This window comes from Excalfactoria chinensis, chromosome 1, assembly GCF_039878825.1.
Source record: "Excalfactoria chinensis isolate bCotChi1 chromosome 1, bCotChi1.hap2, whole genome shotgun sequence".
NCBI classification, from domain to species: Eukaryota; Metazoa; Chordata; class Aves; order Galliformes; family Phasianidae; genus Excalfactoria; species Excalfactoria chinensis.
In genome coordinates, this window is record NC_092825.1 from 1669491 (window position 1) to 1695234 (window position 25744).

Below are 25744 nucleotides of genomic sequence, written 5' to 3' on the forward strand. Positions count from 1 at the left end.
CCAGCCCCATCCAACCTACAGAACAGATGTTATCTGCAGAGCAGCCAAGTGAACTTTTTATTTTAGGCTGAAGAGAAAATATGTGTTACTAACATTATTCAGTTCTTGGAAGGAAGATGACACGTCCAAAGGGGGGTAATGGTAATTACAGAAATGAGTTAATGGTCCAAAGGGGTTAATGGTAATTTTATAACGTTATAAAAATTGGGTTGAGGTGCCAATTTGGACTAGATGACCTTCAAAGGTCCCTCTTCCAACTATGATTCAGCCGGAGGTTTCCAGCACAGCTCTGAGGAACACTTTGCACAGGGGCCTGTCCTGAGGTACTATTAACTATTACATCTTTGGGATTAGGGGGAGAACTACATTACCCAGCGGGCCACGCGCGGGAGCACCGCGCTCCACCCCCGCCTCTCCGCGCTAAGGATTCTGGGAGTTGTAGTCTGCCCCCCCCTCCCTCGGGAAGTTTGAACTGGAAAAGTTTTCCGGGTGTGCGCGGTTTCCATGGCTACGTCCACGCAGCCAATAGAAAGAAGCTTTCTAGGCGAGGAGGGCGGGATGAGGCGAGAGACGGCCCAATGAGAGGCGACGTTGTTGAAAGGCGCGCTGGCAGCGGGCGCAGAGAGTCTCCTTGGGGCTGTCCCTGGCCGCGGCCTGGTGGAGCCGGGTGAAGATGGGCGCCAGCGGCAGCACTCGGCGCGTCACCTTCGAGGCAGACGAGAATGAGAACATCACGGTGGTGAAGGGAGTGAGGGTGAGAGCGGGGCTCCCCCGGGCCTGGGTGTCTTTACCGGGACAGATTCTAATCCGTTCTCTGAGGGACACGTGGGGCCTGGCCTGGCCGGCGCTACCCTTGCGTCTGACTTATCTTTCTCCCTATTTAGTGTCACTATGCTGCCGGCGTCTGTCTCCTCTTCCCTTTTCTTCTTGAGTTTTACCCATTTTCTTCCCTTATTATCCTCAGGTCTTGCTCTCGCTTTCTTCTTTGGTAAGAAGCTTGCTGTGACAGTGCAGCTGGCCCCTCGGCCTGGTCTCCAAGGGCAGAGGCAATACTGTTCTAACAGACATGTGTGACTGGAAGGACTTGTTCTGTGCCTTCTCTGACCTCCACGTCTCAGAGCTGCTCGTGTTCCCACGTTCCCTTACAAGCCATGTGAGCCAGCAGCATGCACTTATAGCCCAGAAAGCCAACAGTATCCTAAGCTGCATCAACAGAGAGATGGCAGCAGGGAGGGAGGTGAATGTCACTGTGTGCTCTGCTCACGTGAGGCCTCGTTTGGAGAACTGTGTCAGGGCCCCCATTACAGAAAAGACGTGGAACTGTTGGAGTGGGTTCAGAAAAGGGCACAAGGATGATCAGGGGGTTGGAGCACCTTTCCTGTGAAGACACAACACGCTGAAGGAGCTGGGCTTGTTCAGCCTGGGAACACCTCATTGGGACTCTGGGAATGGGGGAACGCTTCATTGCAGCCTTCTAATATTTAAAAGGAGTTTATGAACAAGAGGGAAATCAACTTTTTACACAGATAGTGATAGGACAAAGGGGAATGATTTAAAACTAAAGGAGGGGAGATTCAGAGTAGATGTCACGGGGGGAATTTTCCACTGAGAAGATATTGAGGTGCTGGCAGAGGCTCCCTGGGGAAGTTGTGGATGCTCCATCTCTGGAGATGTTGAATGTCAGGCTGGAAGGGGCCTTGGGCAGCCTAATTGGGCAGGTGGCAACCCTGCCTATGGCAGGGGGGGGTTGGAGCTCAATGAACTTTGAAATCCCATCCAACCCAATCCGTTTTGTGATTCCGTGGTTCTGTATATCCAGTTTTCAGTTCACTCTACAGAAGCATTCATGTTCTTTTCCAATTTGTGGCATGCTGTTGCCTGTTAAGTTACACCAGAGTAACTAGGAAGTGCTGTTGAATTCTCTGTGTAGTAGCCTATGAAACTTCTTTAAAGTATCCTGGAATTTGAAATACTGGCAACAAAAACTGAATGATATCACTGGTGATAGGGAGATAGAGATTCATTAATCAGTGGGGTATCTCTAAGTGGGTCTGTTTATGTACCTAAGACTAATTGTTGTGTCAATTTTAGATGAGAGATTTGATATTAAGGCAAGAAATCTTACGATGGAGGAATTTTACCTTTTCATTTGTATGTTAGAGCTCAAATTGTAGCAAAACTTCTCAAAACTTCTCTTCAGTTCCACACATTCCTGTGTCAGATGCCACTTTATCAGACTGTCCCTCTTCTGTCTCTGTTGCACAGCAACAAAATGAAATGGATATTGGAGGAGAGGGTTCAACATATACTGCCATACCACCAACATCCACCTTTGATGCTGTGGACCAACAGGCATTACTTCCAGGGCAGCCCTTGTGTTCTGCCTTGGGTTACAGTAGATATGATACTGGGCACTACTCTCTGTTTGATTCTGTGTAATTTGTGACAGTGCTTTTGGGTGTGCACATGTCAGCAGAAGACTGAACTCTGTGGGTGTCAGTCCTTGCTATGATTGCTGTTGCTCCAGTGCATTGGGAGCTCTATTAGAATGAAGTTCCTGCTGGGCAAGGTGCTCTGCAACTGCACAGCATGGTGTTTGACCATCATCTAATAGCAGAGAAAGTCAAGAAGGCTGATTTAATAGAAGTAACAATGTGCTGAGGGATGGTGGCGTGTCCTCTATTTGATTGTACCACTTTCTTGTGTTCTGTGAGAAGCAAAATGTTCAGTCTTTGTACTCACAGAGAAGCGTCCGCCCCACAAAGGAGGGCAGAGATGGTTTAAATAGTTTATTTTATACTGTTGATAGCATTTTTGTTCTCGTGTCTTATTTTGAAGCTCTATCCTATGTTTTTAAATAAGTTTTTATTTCATTTTTGTGGGGCTGGGAGTAGTGGAGATGAAGGAGGAGATGCAGTCTGACTGGTGGTTATGTTTTTCAGCTGTCTGATAGTGTCATTGATCGTATGAAGGAACCTTCTTCACCCAGTGGAAGACCGCAGTCTCAGCGCCGACCACCTGGTGCAGGTATGCATTTATTTTCTAGGTATTAGTGGGGGAAAATGAATGGAATATGTCATTCAGATTATCGTAATGAACTCATTGCCATTTCGTTGATCTGATTTCTGTCTGACATCTAACATTTTTTCCTTTCGAAGAGAGCAGCAGTTTGATGGGCTCTTCGGTGAGTTAGATTACTCTTCATTTTCTTCTGACAATAAAATCTAAAACATAACTGTTCTATGGACTTGGTTTCCTAAGTTATTATCTGTTGTTAAAGGCTCTTTTATAAATTATTTTTTTAACTGAAAAAAACCCCATATACTGAAGTATGCATTGAGTTCTGAAGTGAAAACTCCTTTGTATTTAATCAACACTGAGTTTCCTTTATAGCGAGTTGTGGTTGAAATATACTTAAGCAAATGATAAAAGAATGACATGTTATTTCCCTATCGTGGAAGAGCGAAAATGAGTTGTGTACAGTTTGTACAGATTGCTGTCTGAAAATGATGGCTTTCCTAACATTTTTATTTCATTATTGAGGTCTGCTCAGTTGCATGTAGTCTAATTTAAAATAGTTCAGCACAGTGAACATGAAAATGAAAATGAGTGGCAGAGAATTGGAGCTTGTGATTTATGTTTGCTGACTGTGAGGAACCTTTAAGGTTCAGGGAAGGCTTCTTACCAGTTCTCTAGAAGTATTTGTGATATCAGTACTCCTAAGGGGCCTTCTGCCTTGCTATTTAAAAAGCAAAACCCCCAAGTCTCACCTCCTGATAAGAAGTGTGTCAGAGATGGACCTTGCAGCAAGACTTGAATGAGTGTCATCTTTCTTTCAGCTTAAGCATAGAAAGTTGGTTTTCTATTGCTTAACTGTAGTTATTTATGGAGTAGGTGGCTTTATTGTAGCTGGGTTCTCTCTGTGGTCAGCAGAAAGGTATTTTGGGAGATAATTTGTGTATTTTATTTGAAAAGATTACTTGAGGATGAAACTAACTGCCCTCCAGGAATACCAGGATGAAGAGTTCAGGTGTCACAGCCTATGGGCTTCAGGTGAACCCCCCCCAGAATGCTTTATAAATAATGGTGCTTCCAAATGTTGCTGCTCTAGAGGTTATTTTTCAGCTTTGTAAGTGGTGGAATTGTGACATACTGAAGAATGATGAGATATCAGTACTGAAAAAGGCTCAAGTTGTCACCTGGCTGCTGAAATGTAGATTGCTCAATAGAATTACTTAGAATTTGGAGCTTGCCTAAGTAAGGTTTGGATGGAATAGGGCTGTAGTTTTGTGCCTGAGCTGCCAGGTTGTCCATCTTCTTTTGTTTGAATAGCATCCATATGATGATGTTGATGTGTTTTACTGCGGTGGAGAATTTATTCTAAGCAAATGATTTATGTGAAATAGTATTTGTGCATCCTAGCTGCTTTCCTTGTGATACCCATTGCTTTTTATCCTCAAATGGGAGTTATGGAAATAGCCTCGTGAAAAAGAAAGTGGGATTTTTGGGATGTGGTTGCAGAGATGAAGGCTGGAATGACTCTGAAAGTCTTTACTAATTCATACTTTACACATTGCTTGGTCTTCTGTTTCTCTTTGTGTGTGTTGGAAATCATGCTTTTTTTTTTTCCCTTTATTGAAAGGCTTAATGAATCACTCAACCCTTTGCAGGCTTGGGAGATGTTACTTGTATTTTTGCTTTAAGAGCTAGTAATTTAGGTGAAGTGCTTGTATTTACACGGGATAATCAAGGTTATACCTCTGTTGCTCAAGTGATTTGTATTTAAGAAGATTAAATTATACTTAAGTGCATGTTGCCATATCGTCTGTTCCTCTGTCACTGAATGATTTTTGATGAAGAATTACAAACTATTGAATTTCTTTGATGCTGTAAGAACAGTCAAGCTATTTATTTTCTAACTATGTCTTAACTTGTCAGGGTCTGCGCTTGTCTGATAAGGTGTCATTACAAGAAGGACACTCATATCAAAGCCAGCGCTCTGATGACTTAGTATTGAACTACTCTGGCTTTGGAGACTGGATCCCAAATCTAGAGATGTTCCTTCTGCTGTGATGCAGTTGTGCTTCGTGTTGGTTTCTTCGTTAAGCCCTCTGGTGCTGATGATGAGACGTGTATCCCATTGGCTCCTCCTCTCTTGCGTATGAATCTAGTTAGAGTGACTTGTTTTTCCATCTGGGTGGATCTCTCATGGCTTTTGAAGAGAGTTATTAAAGATTGGTGTTGTTTGAAGACTTCTGCATTCCCAGCTGGCTGACTTCAGAACTTGGCAGTTTCTTAGCCTACATTTATATCACGATGTATTCTAGATAAACAACACTTGTTTCTCCCTCTAGAATTTCTGATTTATGTAGACAATAGAAACAATCCTTAACTCAAGTCTTTGATAGCTTTTGGTTGAGGAATAATTGATTGGATTATGTGTATAAGTGTGTATCTTGCTGCTTGCTGGTATATGATGTATTTATTGACTTCAGTTTCGGGTTAGAAAATGAAATTGCATACATTTACAATGAAACCTGACATCTAAATACTGCGTCTTAAAACATCCCTGCTTGCTCGGATCATTTTATGACCGTTGAGTAGTATTGAATGCACTAAAATATTTAACAAGAGTAAAATCTTTAAAGTACGTCTGTAATTCCTAAAGCAATATTGATGAAAAGTAATTTGGTCAGATGAGAGCGCTTTTATTTATTTATTTGGATTCATTATACCTAAAGCTTCAGTTGGAACAGACAAAGGGAATGGTTTAATTTGTTTTAGTATAGTGGATATCTGGGAAGTTAGTGGTCTCTTATGAGTGAGTTAAAAGAAAAAGAAGTGATTGCATTATCAAGTTTCTGCAACTTTCTTTTTGGTTGTTATTACAGAAGAAGCAAATTACACTGTGGATGCAGAAGATTGTTTTATTTATTTTTAACTGCATGTTTGCTGTTGTTACCTTACTGTCCTTATGAAAAGACAGTAAAGGACCTGTGTCACTCAGTGCTTTGTGTTGTCCGGATGTGTAATAAGGCTGGAACTGTTGATGCCTCCTCAGATGTTGGATTAGATTTGGAATGCTTCCTGTGGAGAAAAATGTATTTCACAACCTTGTTTGCTTGTGTGAAATGACATCTTTTCGTTGTGTGCTCTGTTGTGTTGGTGTGTGTAGCTTTTGGTGAAGTTTCTGGAGCCCGTGGTATCTCAGTTCAGTCAGAAACACATAAAAGTGTTGCTGGGATGGACAGGAATATGTGGTTGAAGAATTAGGTTCTAGTTGAAGATGCGACTGAAATTGAGCTATACTTTAGGAGAGCCAACTTCAGCTTCCTCAGGCTTGTTAGTAGGATCCCATGGGAGGCAGCTCTGAGGAGTGAATTCAGGAAAGCTGTCAGATCTTTAAGGGCAACCCTAGTGCAAGAGCAGTCCATCCTCAAGGGAATTAATAGATCTATCCTGAGAGTGGTCTCATTAAATGGGGAACTCATGACAGACCTTAGGAGGAGCTTCAGCAGGAGGCAGAAGCAGAGATTGACTATGATGGGATCTGTCTATGAATTAAGGACAGTAAGTGTCACTTACTTACTTTGGCAAGACTTTCAGTGCTCTTACAATATTACTGCATCCATATTAGGATGTTAGAGTATGGATGGCCAAAAGACAAGCTGGATTGAAAAACTTTGGTCAGGGTCAGCAAGTTGTGGTAAATGGATCTCCCCTGCCTGGAGGCTGGTAAGAAATGATCTACTGCTGGAGTTTGTCTCATATAACAGATCTAATCTTCCAGAACACGTATAAAGGTGGAGCGCATATTCCTCAATGCAGATGACTCCAGTTAGATTGGCACTGTCAATATGCTCAAGGGCAGGGCTGCCATCCAGAGGAACCTAGGCAGGCTGGAGGAGTGAGCCAACAGGAGCCTCATGAAACGTAACAAGGATAAACGTGAAGTCCTGCACCAGGTAAGAAGCAATAAGTTGCTACAGTGCAGGCTGGGGATGCCCTCTAGGAAACAGCTCTGCTAAAAAGGAACTGGATGCTGGAAGGCAGCATATTGCATATGAGTTAGCTCTGTGTCCAGGAGCCGGAGTAAGCTAACAGCATCCTGGGCTGTACAAACAGAAGCTAATCTAGTATGGCAAGGGAACGGGTTTTCCTCTTCTCAACAGCACTTTTCTGATCACATCTAGATTACTGCATGCAGTTTTAGACCCATCAGTACAAGGCACTGATCAGCTGGCTTGACGTCAGTAATGATCAGCTGCTGAAATGTCTTCCCTATGAGGAGAGGAAGCTTGGCTTCTTCAGCTTGCAGAAAAGTAAGATTTGGGAGACATAGTAGCGTCTTTCCCATAGCTTATTGAAGTACTGTGAGACCTGTGCTGAAGTGCTGGGGATGGAGGTTTTACACTGGAGCTGGTACCCTTATTCTTGGTCCAGCATTTAGGAAAATCTTATTTCAGTGTTTAAGAATGACAGGATGTATGAATTCTCATTACTCCTGCTGATGGTGAGGGATTCAGATGCTGGATGAAGAGAATAAAACTGCATTTTCTGATGACAGATATTTTAGGAGGCTGTGCTGTGCAGCTCGTGACTTTTTCCCATTTACGTGGTTTGTGTGTATCTGAAAGTTTACAGAGTTTTGCTAAATTTATGCAAGTTAAGCAAGAATTCTCTGCAAATAAATCCTTAGTTCTGTGCCCTTTAATGTATTTGCTATTTCCATCTATTTTTTGTTGCAATAATACTTTTTTTTCCCACGTAAAGTGGAAGATTAAGTAAATTGACATTTCTGTGATGTTATTGTGTAACATTGACTCTTATTTCTAGAAAAGAAAGTAAACAACTTGAGGAGAAAAAGCAAGTTATCTTTGATGCTTTGTTGTTGGTCTTACTATGAGATACCTGTACATCTCTGGCTGTTTCTTTCAGCCACTGTCACTAATTCTTCCTTTAGCAATAATCAAGAAAGCCTGGTCTCTCCATTTGCTAATACTTACTCTGCCCTGCTCTATTTACAGCTCTGGGTATTCTTTAGTAGTTTTTAGATGTAAAATCAATTGGGTAGGAATCACCAGGCAACAAACAGAGTTAAACTATGGACCACGAGTAGCCAGGATGGCCCAGATTTGCATCTTACAGAAACCACCACATTTGTGGTTTTATGCTGATTTTTCCTAGTGACTTTCCTTTTTTCACCGAGTTTAGAGAGGTTTCTGAGAACCCCCAATCTGGAAGCCTCTAATCATGCTATCGTGACAAGAATATATAGTAAGAATTTACAATTCTGTGATAACTCAAACAACATTCTGCAGGCTTATTAAGGCACATCCTTCTGCCCCTTACAAGGGATGTGATATAGAACACGTAGCTTCGTCTGATCATCATTGCTTCTCACTCCCAGGCTATTGTCTGCTCAGGTTATGTATTTTTTTGGTGCTTGATTTAAAGTTAAGCAAACTATCTTGGGTGTTCTTGGACGTGATGCTGTAGTGCTCACTCATGCTTTTATATTGCCACTTAGTTGTCACCGAGTTTCTTAGAGATAACATTATTTTCGGTGATGTATATTGATATTCTTTGGGTTAAAGGTTCGCTATTGATGGAAGTATTTTATTATCAAAAGGTGAAACGTCTTGTAACTCACTCGACTGCTAAAGATGCCTAACTTTTAGTGCTGTCACTCTAACAGCAAATCTTTAGCTGAGCCTGACATTCATGTCACTGGATTGCGGGAGTATGGGGAATGTGGAATTACACATGGGAGATGAAGTAAGTATTGCATAAATTTAAGTTCTCGCTGTCGGTGTGACATACAAGGTGTTCTGTGAATGCTTTCAGATGGCTGGATATGTCCTTGTAAAATAGTACTAAAATGACAAGGATAAACGACTAATTAATGCAACCTGTGCTTCTGGTTTGGTTTTCACCCATAGTAATTGGAAGATGAAAGCTGTGGGAGGGCTTAGTTCATTCCGAGTTGTGAAAGTATAGCATTAGCTGCATCAGAAATGATGCAAAGAGTTGGGTAGATGTGATGAGCAAGTTACAGAGCAGGGGAAAATCCTCATTTAATTGTTTGAAAGACTGGGCTTGTTGAATGTGCAAAGGTTACTCAGTTGAATGGGAGAAATGGCTAGAATGCAAGAGTCCGTATGTACAGACCTGTGATACTCATCTATAAGAAGGGTCATAATGAGGATCGGGGGTTCCACAGGGTTACTAAGAAGAACTTCTTCTCAGGAGGAGTGATTAGGCATTGGAACAGGCTGCCCAGGGAAGTGATGGAGTCAGTGTCCTGGGGGTGTTCAAGAAACATGGAGATTTGGCACTAAGGAACATGATTTAGTGGGCAGTATTGATGGTAGGTGGATGGTTGGACCAGATGATCTTAGAGTTCTTTTTCAACCATAATGATGCTATTATTCTATGGTACTGGGAGCGCTCTGTTGCACTATGTGCCCAATGTTTGTCAAATTTAAACACGTTCTGATTCTTCACTGAAATACTGTCTCTGAGATGGCAGCCTAAAGGCGCAGCTGTGATGACCACTTCAATTGAATTTTGAGTGCTGATGCATCCTGGGCTGCAACGGTCTTTGTAAGCAGGAGTTGTTGAAATTTCTCAAGCTAATATCATGTATTTTAAGGCTTTGGTCCAGCTTTTGAAGCAGCTTTGCAAATCATGTCAAATATAAGGGTTTCTTTCTCTGAAGGAGCTTCTTAAGCAACTTCACCGCTGGTGTTTTAAGTGCAAACAACAGTGGGAAAGAATGAGCACAAAGATGCTGTTGCTGGAGCTGCAGAGTATGGACATGGCTTGAGCAGTCTGGGCTGTGGGGAGAGCACCAAGTCTTGTGCATTTCAGCTCTGGGGACTATGCCATCAGTAAAGGGAAAAGCTGAACTTGAGATGATTTGTAGCAGAGGTTTGTATATGAAAATATTATGTGGAAATTCTTGGAATGGTATCATTGAGTGCTAGAGATGTTATAATTGCTACATTCAGTACAACGGTCCTTACTTTTCCAGGTATTAACTTTGTCAGTGTTTTCTCAGAAGAACACTTAACTCACTGTGTAATAGTCCAAAAAAATGGTTGGGATTGTTTTCTGTAAGGTAGTTTGTGTTGCTGCTCATAATAATCATCTTGAAATAGCCCTTACGTTTTCATAGGCTAGATTTTTATCCCTAATAAAGAAGTAATGTGCTATTCAAGGAATGATTCACTGCTTTTTTCTTTAACCAATATACCCCCAAAACCTGGTTAGCCCCTGAAAAACCTTATTCACCTCTGTAGTGGGCTGTGTGATATACGTACACTTAAATATGCTCCAAGAATGGCATCTGCATTATTACCTCAGAGTTTGGCACAGCGCTAATTTGACCTGTATGATTTTGCAATTGGAAGGGCCAAATGCAGGAGATGTCTCTGTGTATTTCTCTCTTTGTCTCATTGTAATGTAATGATCGTGTTGAACTTAGTATGAAAAAATGGTCCATGTGTGGGAGGCATTTAAGGCTGGAATTGGAGTAATCGCTCCCCCTGCTTCTCTCCTTCTGCTCTTGCTTTATTTGTTGTTGTTCAGCGTCGCAAAAGGAGCTAAAAAAGCCAATTCTGGAGCTTTCAGCTGTTCTGCAAGTGCAGGAATTGAATTTTTGAGAGCTTAGGGCACTGAGTTGGTTTTTTTTTCTTCTTCTATGTGCAGGTCAGAGTGAGAATGCAAATCTACCACGTGGATCTTGTCAAGTATTAGATGGGCATCTGATGTAATTAGAGGCTCTAATTTTACGACTTATAAAGAACTATTGCTATTCCAAATGAACTTTCTCCTTAAAGTGGTTTATTTCAGGTCCTTCCCTACCTGTATGCATAAAAACGTAGGTCTTGGACCAAAGTGGATTCATTTGATGGCAGCCAGCTTCTTTTATAGCTTTTCCTGTTACAAATGGTTTTCTGTGTTTTGTGGCTTTTAGCAGATAGGCAGAATTTAGCTTTCAATTGGCACTCATTTAAAAGTGTCATTTTTTTTCTTGTTTCCATATATTCTTTGAAACGGGTAATTCTTGTGTACTGCACACTGTGTGCTTTTTGGGTTGTTTTTTTTTTTTGGTCTCAAGTGGATTTGTCAAAATTAAATTTCATGCTATTCTGCTTAAGGCTGCCCTGTGCTCTATTAGGGTTTACCGAGTGCAGGCGTTTGCTCCAACAAAATCTTTGTGAGGAGTTGTGCAGTGCACGCATAAAGCAATTTTGTCATAGGTAGTGCAAAAAGCATAGCCGAAGAATTTGCTTGGAAATGGCTTCTAGGTTGGAACTGTCTGCTTTTTAATGTTAAAAGCACAAGATTTGTGCGTGGTACAACACAGTTTTCTAGTACTCTAGTACTCTGGAGGCATTCAAGGCCAGGCTGGATGTGGCTCTGGGCAGCCTGGTCTGGTGGTTGGCGACCCTGCATGTAGGAGGGGGGGGGGGTTGAAACTGGATGATCATTGTGGTCCTTTTCAATCCAGGCCATTCTATGAAAATCAGCTGTTTGTTGTGGCATGTGAGTCTCATATTAATTTGTGGTGCTACAACAAGCTGGATTAAAAGAACCAGTGAAACTATCTCACAAAGACCTAACCTGGGAAAAAGAGATTGCAAAGGGCTCCATGAAATGTGTACAAAATGGAATGCAGTGATGAGTTGTAGTGTGTAAATGGTTATGCATTTATGCATGGAATTGGTGCTATTGCCTTTTACTCGTGCTGAGCACTGAATTGTTTGAGAGCGAACTCCTGACAAAGATTTAGGCCTTTGAACAGAGTCTTAGGCTGAACTTGGTGAAAGCGCTGCCAGAATCCATCACGTGTTTATAAGGCAATCTTGGGGAAGAGACAGAAATCACAGTTCACATGTGCTGAAATACTTGGTTCGTACTGAGAGTTGAATGTGCTGGAGATTACCCATAGTAGAAGTGCTCTGAACAATTTAATATTTCCCGTGAAATTTCAGCCTTTGACTTCTCCAGTCCGTGCTGTGTCGAGGCACCAGAACAAAACCCAGCTATTTCTCCTTTGTCCTTCAGGGACCTTTCCTGGGATTAGAGGTCAGAAAGACCAGATAGCTGGCTAAGATAAAAGGGTGTGTAATTGAAAGGATTGTTAGAGTAAAAGTCATTTGGAGCGGCTTGAATAGTTCTGCTATCTTAAAGAACAAAATCAAAAATATTGATAGTTTTAATGGAGTAAAGCTGAGAAGTAAATTAGAATACTTCGCTTTTACCAGCCCTTGTCCTGATAGCTCTATGCAAAGGAATTGTCATTCTGCATCCTCTCCAGTTTTATAGGAAAATATTTTCTTGCCCAGTTCTCCACTGACTACAGCTGTCAATAAAACGAAAATAAGCGGGGAACTGTTATAAGGGAAGAATGCTTCAAAATATTTCTTAACCAAGTCTTCGATGAACTGGTAAGAAATCATTGTAAATCGCATGAACGGGGGTGTGGGTTCTGAGTGCATTTTTTTTTTATCTTGTTTAAAAATGCCACTTGTTAGGTGTAATGTTACTCAGAGGTCTCCTTATCCTGTGTAAATAATAAGACTTGGTGGTTTTAATAGATCATGCTGCTTTTCTTTCCATCATGCTTTATATACAGGAGATCTTCGATGTGATATTAAAGAATACTTCAGAGGTATGGTTTATCACATTAAGATGAAAAGAGAAGCTTTGTTTTATTCTTTCATCTTCCAGCTGCAGCCGAGTGTTACTAAACCTCTTCATCACTTGTCAGATCAGACAAGTTAAATATATTGTATAGTGGTTTTTGGTTGTTTTTTTTCTGAAAGCTTTCTACTACTTGTTTTTTTTAGTTAAACAGGAGGTAACCACTTAGAGACATTTCTCCTACCTCGGGGGAGCTGTTGGCAGTTTCATTTACTGCTGCAGTTTCATTTTTTTTCCTGAGACTTTTGCATGTTTGCATTATACCGAATTCCTTGAGCTGATGTTCAGATCTATTCCTGAAGTTCTGAGGAACACCAGACTGGAAATTGCAGTTTTCAGGTATTGCTACTGTTGTATTAAAACTAGGAAACAGATGAAGAATATTCCTTCATCATAAAATCACAGAATAGCTTGGGTTGGAAGGGACCTCAAAGATCATGAAGGTCCAACCCCCCTGCTGCATGCAGGCCCACCAGCCTGCCCATTTAATACCAGACCAGGCTGCCCAGGGCCCCATCCAACACCTCCAGGGATGGCTGGGGCATCTGCAGCCTCTCGGGGCAGCCTCTTCCAGCTCCTCACCACTCTCTCTGTAAAGTACTTCCCCTTGATATCCAACCTAAATCTTCCCTCTGTTTTAACATCGGTGTATTGTTTTATTTTCTGGTGGTTTTCCATGAAGTCAATTAATTGGATTCTCATTTTTAGCTTTCTAACTGTTTGATGTCACCTGTAAAGTAAGCATCAAGTCTAAGGTAGCCATTTAGTATGGGTGAAGCATTGGGGTTTTTAATTTTTAATAATAATTACTATTATTTTTTTTGGCCTATGTAAGAAGCAATAGCTCCATTTAAGGACTCAATTATCCCCGATGATACTTAGTGACATTTGGAAATATTACTTTTAAGAAAGGGTGGTCGGGCTCTGGAATGGACTGCCCAGGGAGGTGGTGGAGTCACCCACCCTGGGGGTGTTCAAGGAACAACTGGATGTTGTGTTGAGGGACATGGTTTAGTGGGAGCTATTGGTAATGGGTCAACGGTTGGACTGGATGATCTTTTAGGTCTTTTTCCAACCTTGGTGATTCTATGAGTCTATGACAGTTCTCAACAGGCAGAGATGACACTGAGTGTTCTGCAGTCTAAGTAGGAAAAGCAATCTGTGCAGAAATTGGCTGAAAGAATTAAAAAGGCAACGATTATTATTTAAGAGTGACCTCAATTGGGCACCTAAAGGAAATGGTTTTTGGAGGAGGAGCCCTGGATGGTGCCTCGTGTCTCTGTCAACTAAGTTTTGTCCAACTGACTATTATGGCTATGCCCAGTTTACTTTTATTCTGCTCTGTTGTTTGCAGAAGAGGGGACAGAGTGTTTTAATGGAAGGGAAAAATGAACCTCATGCATTCTTGAATTAATGGGATGCATCTCTGCTGACAATCAAATTATTCTTTTACGTTAGGACAAACAGCCCTGTTAAAAAGCTGTCAGTGAGGAGGACTGGTGCATCAATTTAAAGATCAGTCATTTTGAAAAGATGTTTTTGTTCAAGTATCTCATTAGCACATTTTTTAATAACAAGTAGATTATGGTCACAACAACTTAAAACATTTCAGTGTGGCCTTCCAGTACCTGAAGGGGACCTACAGGAAGGAGAGACTTTAATACAGGCATGTTGTGGCAGGAGGAGGGGCAATGGCTTTAAACTGGAGGAGGGTAGATTTAGACCAGATACTGGGAAGAAATGCTTTACTGTGAGGGTGGTGAGACACTGGAACAAGTTGCCCAGGGAAGCTGTGGATGCCCCCTCCCTGGAAGCATTCCAGGCCAGGCTGGATGGAGCTGTGAGCAGCCTGGTCTGGTAGGAGGTGTCCCTGCCTATAGTGGGGGGTTGGAACCAGATGATCTGAAAGGTCCCTTCCAGCTCAAACCATTCTAATATATTTTCACTTATAACTGTTCTCACCGTTCAGAAATGATTGCGAGTGTCATAGTTTTGTGCGTAGTTTTCATTTATTATTACAAGCAGCTAAGTGCTGGATTGAGACTGTTTCAGTTCCCACACTTCAAGATTAACAGTTCTGTAGTACTTGATGATAAATGTACTGGCTTCAGCAAAACTGGCTTTATAAGACACATTACAGTGTTTTGTAGTTCTCTTCCGTTTTCCTCAGCAGAGATGAATCCTTGCTCCTTTGTACAACCCTAGCACCCTCCATAGCCAAAGTGCTTTGACGTTCTACACTATGTAAGTCAGTGATTCTGATTGACAAGACCTGCTAACAAACGCTGATTAAATGCTCTTTTACTTTAGGTATGGATTTAGATTCTTTGTATATTCTGGCTGTCATCTGATTCTAGTCTCAACATCCTGGCAATGAGACTGAGTGCTCTGTAGTTTTCATCTGAGCTGAATAAATAAACTCTGGAATGACTTGTTTTCTCTGCACTGATAGAAAACATCAATGTTATCAGTCTGTTATTGTAACTTGAATGAATCAATTGGAGATTAGGTGTGAGAGCACCACAACAGCTGTTAAAGATCCACTTATTTATCACTGCAGGCTTCCCTTTGTATCTAATTTTAAGTGAAGTGATTGCTTTCAGACTTTGTACACCGATTCAGAGCCCATCTCATTGGCTAAGATCACGATTTGACGTGGTTATAGTTCTTCTTCTGAATACTGGCTTCTACTGGATTTTTATTTTATACTCTTTAAAACTTAGGGATGAGTTGTTAAATTGCTTTAAATGTGCGAGATAGAAGTTTGGCATCTTGCTTTATATTTGTACACAACTCCAACCACTGAGAAATCACGTTAACGGGATCAGCAGGTGTATTGATGAGTGTTATCTTTGGGTAAAACACTTTCTTTTTTCCTCTTTATCCTTTCATTAACCTTTGTAGGTAACGACCTACTTTCTCTGTGTGTTCCCCCCCCCCCCTCTCCTTCACTGTGTTTGCCTTAAGGCCTTTCATATAACTTGGTTTTATCTCCTCTCTTTCCCACAATAATTTTCAAAGCTGTTAACCGGTTTCATCCAAACTTCTCAGAGAGATTTTCTAAAGAGTGATGGATTTATTTACATGCTTCCTGGGAATTTAGAAGTCATTTGGTGACAAATGGTTCAACCACAACGTTTCCCGATAAGATTACTGATCAGCATTATGTATTATAGACTGCTTTCATACTGTTGAACAGGTTTGCTGAATGAAAAATAACCACTGCTGTTTCCTACAGACAGCGTGTTCTGCCTTACTGTATTTTGACCGTGAATGCTGCAGTGTTCTCTGATGTCTGCCCCTGTGTGGAAAAACTTGGAGTGTTATGAGGCATGGAGGCTTCCTGATGCATATCAGACAGAAGAGCCAGGGAAGTCCTGGAGTGTTGGAAGGCTGCAGAAAAGCCCGTGTATGAGCGAGCTGGGGGATTTGGGAGAGCTTGGGTAAATAGGAAGGGGGAGATTCATTAGGGCAGTCAATGTGCCACGTGAGGTTTTGGGATCTGATATTGCTCTGTGTGTGCTTCCTGGTGCCTGGCTGCTGCACACATCTGAAATCTGGTATCTGGAATGAACTAGGTGCAGAAAGATGCCATTCTTCGAACATAGCTGCAGGATGGGACAAATAAGCAGTTACTCTGCTCTTAATAAAATGAGTGATTCTTAAACTTGCTTTGTTAGCTTTAAGGAGCAGAGCAGTTACAAGTTAGTCATGGGCACAGGCATCAATGAGTGATGGTGTTGGTATGGGATAGTCCTTTGGAACCAGTTTTATGGTGTTACTATAAGTGACCCCCTCAGGAGACTGGGAGACCTGTGGTTTGTGCCCTACTACAGGACAGGTAGGCAAAATGCTTCTGTAATGTACTGTGCAGCTGATGAGCTGATACAGAGATACTGTGTGTAAAGCTCTGGGCCAGCTATAGGCATAGTACAGTGCCCTGAAAGAGAACAGGGTTATGGTGTTTATCAGAGAAGTAGGGCCTAAATCCACAAGAAGCCGGGTTATCATTGATTGAGTGCAAAGGAAAATACTGCTGGTTGTTAATTTTGCAAACCAGAGAGAGTTTCCTTTGGCACTGGGAGCTGTGAATAAGCAGCAAACTGTGGAAATAGTGAAAGGGTTGAATGTCAGAAAGCTGAAGCAGCATCATCATCACGAAGCCATATCCACCATCAGATATCAATCTGCGGTTATCTTTCATTGTGTTTGTTTGCCCTCTTTTTCCTGATTGATCAGTTTGGTTTTGTTTTGAATCTCTTTGTGGCTGCTAGAGAAGGAGTGACTCTATGACGGAGCACGCTAAGATCATTTGAAGTTATCGATACGTGGATGTGAATGGAAAACACACCAAAAATCAGTTTAGGTTGGAAAGTTAGATGAATATAGATTTATATATTTCAAGACATTTATTTGAAGAGGAAAAAAACAGTGGTTCCTTAATATGTACAGACCCTTGTGCTGTGCATGAGATACACAGCAATAGAAAACAGCATTAGTCTGTCGTTATCCCATTACGTACTCATGCTCATCCCATTCAGTCCCTCATTAAGTCTTTACTTACATTGTTTAGCAGCAGTACTTGTTTCCTATGCTTTAATCCACATATATGTAAAAGCAGGGGCTCCTCTGCCACTCAGATAGTTGGCACATAGGCATTCGACAATAAAATCCAATGGCAAGAGCTACTGTGAGCTGGTGTTCCCACCACTGGAAAGCTATGTGAAATTATTCTCAACAGAGGGCTTTCTATCTGAGTGATGAATGACTTTGTGAATCTTATTCCTGTTGAAAGCTACTGCAATCCAGAGCTGGAATTGGCTAAAATTGACTTTTCAGTGCCACTGATAGTGTACAATCACAGATGGAGGATCTTTAAAGACAATGGTAGTAGATGGAACATGAAAATGTGCTATTTATGTAGCCTTGGCAGTACAGACAGTCCTATTCTGGAATGCTGGCCTGAGCAAGAGTAGTTATAATTCCTTGCAGATAGTGGTGACTTCTAAATGTTAAACTAGAGAGCTGTTTTAGTTTATGTCCTTTTACTCAACTGTTACACGTAGTTATACCTGATATCGTGCTGTCCCATGTAGGGGTAGGAGATGTTGATTGAAATACATGTGATAAAATAACATAGTTTTAGGTGTTTTATTTTTCCTCAACTTGTCCAAGTAAGAACTCAGATGAGGCTGACTACTACAGCTTCTGTATCGTTCACTTGATTCCATCTTATTACTTCTGTGAAACAGGATTGTTTTTATATAAGTTTCTGTGATATTACTTAGCTTTAAGCAATAATCATCAAGTTTAGTATCTGTGTTAACAAAAATTATGGTCTCCATTGCAAATTTAGTGGTGTTGAAGTGGTATTTAGTGGTATTCTAGTACCTGAAGGGGACCTACAGGAAAGCTGGGGAGGGACTTCTTATAAGGGCAGGTACCTACAGGATGTGGGGAAGTGGCTTCAAACCGGAGGAGGGTAGATTTAGACCAGATACTGGAAAGAAATGCTTTACTGTGAGGGTGGTGAGACACTGGAACCAGTTGCCCAGAGAGGCTGTGGATGCCCCCTCCCTGGAAGCATTCAAGACCAGGCTGGATGGAGCTGTGAGCAGCCTGGTCTGGTGGGAGGTGTCCCTGTCTATAGCAGGGGGTTGGAACTAGATGGTCTGAAAGGTCCCTTCCAGCCCAAACCATTCTATGACTCTATGAAATACATATTCAGAAAACACTGCAGTTTATTAAAAATGAAGCAGATCTTTTCAGATTTCACATTGTTCTTTGTATACAGAGTTAGATGTGATTCTTATTTTTTTTCTCCAAGAAAATAGAAGTACCAGTAAATTCCCCATATGGTCAGATAAAATAACTTTACAGTAAAGTTATGAGCCATGAAGATCAGAAACCAGACAGCTTAAATTATCTTGAAAGAGCACTCTATGTTTAATCCAATTGAAGGCAGTCTGATAAAATCCTTCCTGTCATCATCTGCAACGTGTTTGTTTATATTTTAAATGGTGAGTTATGGGAACCTGATGCTTTTATCCATTGTATACAGCAACAAAACACTTGCAGCTGATGTATAGTAGGAAATACCAGTGCAGACAGCTGAAATAGCAAGTCACCTGTTGCTTGAAATCTAAGGATGTGCTGCTAGTGATAGTCTCATAAAGGTATGTCATTCTATTGTACTTAATATGTACAGAAATATATGTTAAATGAAAAGAACGACAAACTGTCTTATGGCTAAATAGCTGATGAAACCAATTGGGGTGTTTGTGGAGAGGCAAATGGGCAGTGTGGGTTATTAAGGAAACTTGGTTGAAAAGATTCACAACTTTGTAAAGATAATGACTTGAATTTATATCACTACATGAAGATTTATTGTAACCGACAAAGCATGAATTCTTAGTGAAAACACACGCTTGTAACTAATTTTTAACTGCCTTTTTTTAAGTCTTAGTGGTGATAAGTAATTTATTGTATTAGCTCTTGGGTGTTTCTAGATGCATACTCCATATTTCATGTTTCTTTTCTTGCAGTATTTCCCTGTCTCTGTCCACCTGTTCTGTGTAATTTAAGTTCTCAAAGACAGGAAATCTTTTGTCATAATGATTTTTTTTTTCCTGCAAATAAATTTAAGTGAGAAGAAAATTCTAAGCACAAGCATCATTCAAGGCCAGGTTGGATGGAGCTGTGAGCAACCTGGTCTGGAGGGAAGTGTCCCTACCTACAGCAGGGAGTTGGAACTTGATGATCTATAGGATCCCTTTCAACCCAAACCATTCTAGGGTTCTATGAAACATCCCCTTCCAGATCTTTTGAGGTTTCTTTACACTGCATTGAAGTTATTTTTCCATGCACACCCACACATACATATGTATGTCTTGGTGTTTTGGTTCTTTTTTTTGTGAGTAATCATAACGTCTGATGGAAGAATTGCACCAACACAAAATCGTGTAGTAGAAGAGCTCAGCCAATGGGAATGAATCTCGGGAATGAGTTACTGGTAAATAGATCTGGTAAACACAAACAGATAGAAACCGATTGAAAGAAATATAAAGCAAAGCTCTCTCCTGTTTTTCCAGACCACCCTTCTTAAATCCACATTGATTCACTATTGAGATTTACTGCTGAAGTTACAGTAATGGAATACTGAGAAGAAGATGTTCCAAATACAGTATAACTAGCTTTGCTTCGTTATTTCTAGATCATGTACCAGCTTATTGCTAATTTAAATGAGTGTAAATTGATTGATATCCACATTTACATTGTAAAATAGATACTGTAATATATGCAAGAGCGCCTTTGGAAACTAAAATATTAAATAATTTTTAAATTATGCACACTTAATTGCATTGTTTTTTTGTATTTAATTATCCTATGAGCTTGCTTAGGTATCACTGCACATTAGCAATATTTAGCAGTTAATACAAAATCCTGTCCTTGGAGGCGCACTCTGTGTTTGTACTGAATCCCTGATTGCTGGAAGTGGCTGTAATTCTGAATTGAAATGGAAGAGCCGCTGTATGTGTTGGTAGCTAAATTTGTGTGAGTCCGAGAACAGAGTTTATACTTAAGTATATTGTTCTTTAAAATAATGTTGTATGGTAGGAAGACCATTGCACTGTTTACAACAGTTACGTGTTACCTCTTGTAACCTCGTTTGCTATCAGCAAACCCAGGCTCTCACAAAAATACTATCTTTTTTCCTTTAAATGTTGTCATTCCACCAAAGTTTAGCACACAAAATATATTTGCTGCTGCCTAAATCGTCATGGAAATCATAAATACTGGTTTTAAAACCAAAAATCTTTCTATTCAGTGTGCGATGAATATTTATGACTTCCTTCAGAACTTATGTTTGTAGGAAGCTGGGGTAAGATTTTCTTGACAGTGTTATTGATAGGCAAAGCAAACTAAAATATATAATTCTACCAGTGAACTTTATGTCCCCAAGAGATTGATGGCCCTGAGCTGAAGCTTTTGTGTACACACAGTTGCATACGGAGGTGTGAATGAAGCTGCCTTGCACTGATTCACCATTCCTCCTTAACCTGGATCTCATGTAGCCTGTCTTGGGAATGAGATGAATTTAGTGTCCCTGGTTAGTCAGTCACTTGAGTTAACATTGAGAATGCCAGTAAAGGAAGGCTACAATGTTTTGATTAAATGAGTAAGAAATAATATAAACACTTATTTCAGCCCGGTCTGCTGGAAGTTATTGTATGCTGCTCAAGTGCGTGTTCCTTATTTAGATTTCTCCTGGTTAGAAATGGATTCACAGATTAAATACTTTGTCTCTGCTGTCCTACTTAGACAGCTGCTGTTGATATTGATGTTTTTTTTGTGTGATGTATGGAATTTAGATGCGGTCAAAACGGGAATACTTATTAAGTGGAAAGAATAATTTGAGAGTATATGCATATTATCTCTGTATGGTTACAGATTTGATTGGAGGATGGGTGGGAAAACGTTTTAATTGCAAAAGGCTCATAACTTATTTATAAGCTCATAGCTTGATGTCATGAATCCATCAGATTGCCACTGTGCTTTCTGATTCAATATTTATGGCTGTTAGTGTGCTGTTAGGAATCTTCCTTGTGACATCTTCATTAACTTTAACGTCTACAAAGCCGTGGTTGCCCTGCCAGCTCTTGAGGCAGATAATGGGGTGGAAGCCAGCCCTAGGGTGTGTTGTCCCAGGTGAGGTGGTTAATGCTTGTCCTTAATGCACTCAGGGACCTTGAAGGATCACCTAGTCCAATCTCCCTGCCATAGCAGAAGCAGCTGCTGCTTTTCCAATAGAAAAGGGCTGTATGGTAGTGCCATGTGTCTGCCCATTGTCCTCTGGTAACTTCTGAGTATTTTATCTTTATTTCAACTAAATCTAATGGGAACGCAATGCCCTGATGTTTCTGTAAGTTTAGATAAGTCAAGGGTTGTGTTGAAAAGAGACATTATAACAGAGGCCTTTGGCTTGTTCACTGACCATCTTTGTGTTGTTAGCAAAGCTGAATGAAAAAGATAATAGATCTGGTTATTTTCCTTTTTTAAAATTTATTTTGCAAATTCAGGCTCTCAATATTGTTTTCCTAAGCATTCTCTAAAACATGTTTGTATCAAGCCTAAGTGTCTCTTAATAACTTAATGCACCTGCCCTCTCAAGAGGATTTAGTTAAGGTGCCTGATGGTAAATGCTGTTTCCATTAATGATTTTTTTTGAAATCCCAAGACTAACAGGCAGACTCCTAACTCTGCAATCTAGAGGTTATTTGATTAATTTCTCTGCATCACATTTGTCATTTCCCCATCTAACCTCTTCCAAGCTGCAAGTATCTGCTTTAACTCGTGTGCGTTGTTTGCAGCTTTGGATGCTGCCTTCTTGCAATATTCCACTATCTTGAGTATTTTCTTTTTTTCTATAAAACAGCTTTAAGCAAAAGAAATAGTTACGAAGATCTTTTGATTTGAAAGGACAAAGCAAATGGAGGAAAATATTGTCCAAATACATGACTTCCATTTATCCTATCACAGCAGGATATAGTAGTAACACGCTGTCTATGGTAGACTTAGAGTTATGGTTGCTGTTGCCTTCTCAACATTTTTGCTTGTTGTAAAGTTCTTGGCTTTGGGCCCACGGTGCTGGTGAGTGGCTTTTGAGTATTCCAAGATGGAGGTGCATTTGGAACTTTTCTCTCCTTTCTGTTGGACATGGCCATTGGTTTTAGCCATTAGATAGATATTGGCCACAGTTTATAGTATCTTCAGATCTCTCAAGTCTTTGTTTTGAATGCTAAAGAAGCTGAATGTACCAAATGCATGTGTTTGGTGTGTGACTGAAGTACATAGACATGGCTTGTTTAAAAATTGGTGAACTTACCTTTGCTTACCTTCAAGTTAAATTCTGTGTGTGAAGGGGAGGAAATGCATCGTACATTTGTGACTTACTATTAGATGAAAGCATTTCAAAAGAGGAGGTGGCCAGATGTCAGAGCTCAGGTTCCTTCATCCTAAAGGCATCCGAATGGCAAAGACCTCTCCAGGCAATAGCTCTTTGTTTTAACTCTTATCGTACACCAGTGTTCACATCTGTGGTGATGTTACATGGAGCAGGTTGGTCAGTCTGTCAGCACAGTGCAACCTGCTGCTAGAGCTGAGCAGGGTAATGAGCCTATTGGCAGTGCGGCTGGTGGTACTTGATTTCCATTATCCCAGAGAGAATACAGCTTATCAGACACCTATCAGCATCCACAACTTGCATGCTAAAAGGACAGAGTTATTTCTGGGTATGGCTTTCAGAGTATAGTTCCCATTACTGACCATCTATCTGAATTGTTTTGTGATGTGAACTGTGCATTAGCACATTCAGACTTGGTGAAAGGTAGAGCTGCGTTTTACGCTCTTGTAGGAGAATAAGGAAGCACTAAGGTTAAGCGTGACCTTCCTAAATATAGTTGTCTGAAAATCTTCCAAGTTTCTCTTCTCTGAGATGCACTTAAAAACGAATTTGACACTGATTACAGTGTCCTGACGAACTTGAGATACTAAAGGGATGGGGATAGCTAAGTAATTTTTGGCAGCTATTGTATGCTTATTGTGTCCTGATTATGCTTATTTTTACAGACTTACGTCTACCACATTGTAATATTATCTACTAGCTTGTCAGCTGTCTGGTTTGAACATCCTATAGTTAATCTGAGCAGAGATTCCCATTGCAGGAAATGGTATTGTTTTTACCTAGAACAGTTCCATTTTATTTTTCCTCATCTCTCCTTGTAATAAATTCACTTTTTTTTTTTCCTTTCTAAAAGCTTCTTCCTCCAGAACAAATCTCTCCTACTTATAAAACTGCAATTTTTTTACTGAAACATCATAAACTTCCCATTGGGGAGCTACCTAATTATACCTTACAATAATTCTATTGAGTGATCTATGGCTCCGCTTTTATTCCCTATTAGGATTTGGCAGATCGATGGGCAACCTAATTGATTGTTGAGGTCAAATGTCTTTATTGGCTGATGGCTGAATCTCTTCTTATTATGGCTTTAAAGACTGTTTTATGGTCTGTTAAAGTTCCTGTATTTGTTTTTGTACACCAGAGCAATGAAACTCATGATATAACTGCTGGTGAGCAACGTTCTTATACAACATATCCTGTATTCTCAGGTGCAATATTAAAAGAATGTGAAATATTGAGGTATCTGAGTTGAGCAAAACTGCAGTAAGAAACACTTGATTGTGAGTGTTCAGATTGTTCTGTGAATAAGGTAGCTGTGATCTGAAATAAATTCTTTGCTTTTATGACAGCTTAATCATTTCTAAGTGTACAAACGCAGAACCTTAGCAGCTTTCATTTTGGCTTGTGATGCTTACTGGGGTGCGGGGGAGATTAATGTGCGCCTCAGTATGAAACCAGCATCCTTGTGATTGCCTGATATTTGGCTAACTTTTTTTTGTCTCTGTAGGTGAGTATTCTATCTGATCCTTGTTTGGGAATGTACAGGTGTGGTGCAACAGCTCAAACAGCTCTCAAACAGAGGTTATGAGCATAAACTTATATAGCCTCAGATTAGGCAATAGTGATGGCAGTCAGTAGAGATGGTCCCAATAAGATGGGCATTTGCTTTTCTTTCAGGGTTTGTAGTAGTAGTAATCTATTTTAAATATATATTTAAAATATATATTCATTATTTAATAAATAAATTAATTAATTATTATTTAATAATTAATTATTAATAATTAATAATTATTAATATTAATAATTATAAATTAATATTATTTGATATATTTATTATATAAAATATATGTGTATATATATATATATGTGTGTGTGTATATATATATATATATATATATACATGTATGTGTGTATATATATATTTATTTACCTCCGGATTTTCATATATAATAGTTTGATTTCAGAGTGAATTTTATGGAAACTCACTTTAGAGAATCACAGATTCAGGCTCACAAGTGTCCCCTCATCCTTTCCTATTGCAGCTCCATCATCTAAGTAAACTTTTGCTGTGTCTGGCAGAATGGCTTTCAATTTCTACTGCTTTACTTAGGGTGCTTGTAACTGAATTAGTTGCCCAAGATTCCCATAGAGTCAGTGAATCTGCTTCATTCACTCATAAAACTCGTTATTGTGAACATCTGCTTTAGACTGTGAAATGTATTCCAAAGAATCCAAACCCTAACATTACCTGAAAGGCAGATGTCTCATTCTCCTTTGCCCCTGTATCTCCACTAGTTTCTGACTGCTGACAATTGTTGAGTGCTGTCTCTATGCATAAACACTTATTGCAAACACAACCTGTAGGGGGACTGCTTCATAAATGTTAACTTCCAGTTGATTCCTGCCTTAAAATACAGTTGTTGTCTTACAGCATCTTAAGCTAGTGCTTTTGTTTCTGTTGCTGAGGATGTTGTACCACCTTGAATTGAACACCTGTATCTTGGGTTTTGGAGTGAGAATACATGTTTCGTTGCTCTGTGGGTCCAGAGAATGGAATTTGAGCCAGCTGCTTCATATGAGTAAGGAAACTTTCCTGATGCCTATACTGGAATATAGAAGTACTGTAGAGTTACTTTTAATATCTTTATGTATAGGAGGGGTCACTCTTAATTACTGCTGTAGATCAACATTGTCTGCAGAATTAACAGCTGTTCTATCAGAGTTGGTGCAACTTGTGGTTACGAAGCTAATACACTTTCTGAAAACTCATTCTTACAAGCTACCTGTATTTGATTTGTTCTACTCCTGCTATGCTTGTGTCAATTTGCCTTTGTATAGAGAAAAATGTACGGAACTATCTCAAAAATGAACAAACGCGTGGTTGGTTTGTGTTTTGACTGAGACAACTTTTCCTCTGGGTGACTTCTGAAACATGTTTAATTGCTACAGCGTTGGTTGAAGGAAGTAAATGCAAACTTTCTGATGTCTATGGTTGCTCGTGGATGCGTAGATTGTTTGTATTGAGTAGCATCAGTAGCTTGAATGACCGAGCACTTGAACATCAAT

At 40.2% G+C, this 25744-nt stretch overlaps 1 protein-coding gene across 4 annotated transcripts in view; it reads left to right on the forward strand.

Annotated features, from left to right (window-relative positions):
• Window positions 1-592: 592 nt before the first annotated feature.
• CHCHD3 (coiled-coil-helix-coiled-coil-helix domain containing 3) overlaps window positions 593-25744 on the forward strand; it is a 155804-nt gene continuing 130652 nt past the window's right edge. For all 4 annotated transcript variants that reach the window (XM_072340570.1, XM_072340546.1, XM_072340555.1 and 1 more), the window contains exons 1-2: window positions 593-754; window positions 2943-3027. In XM_072340570.1, coding sequence (XP_072196671.1) covers window positions 674-754; window positions 2943-3027 — 166 coding nt within the window. In that variant the 5' untranslated portion in view covers window positions 593-673. The remainder of the gene's footprint in view (window positions 755-2942; window positions 3028-25744) is intronic.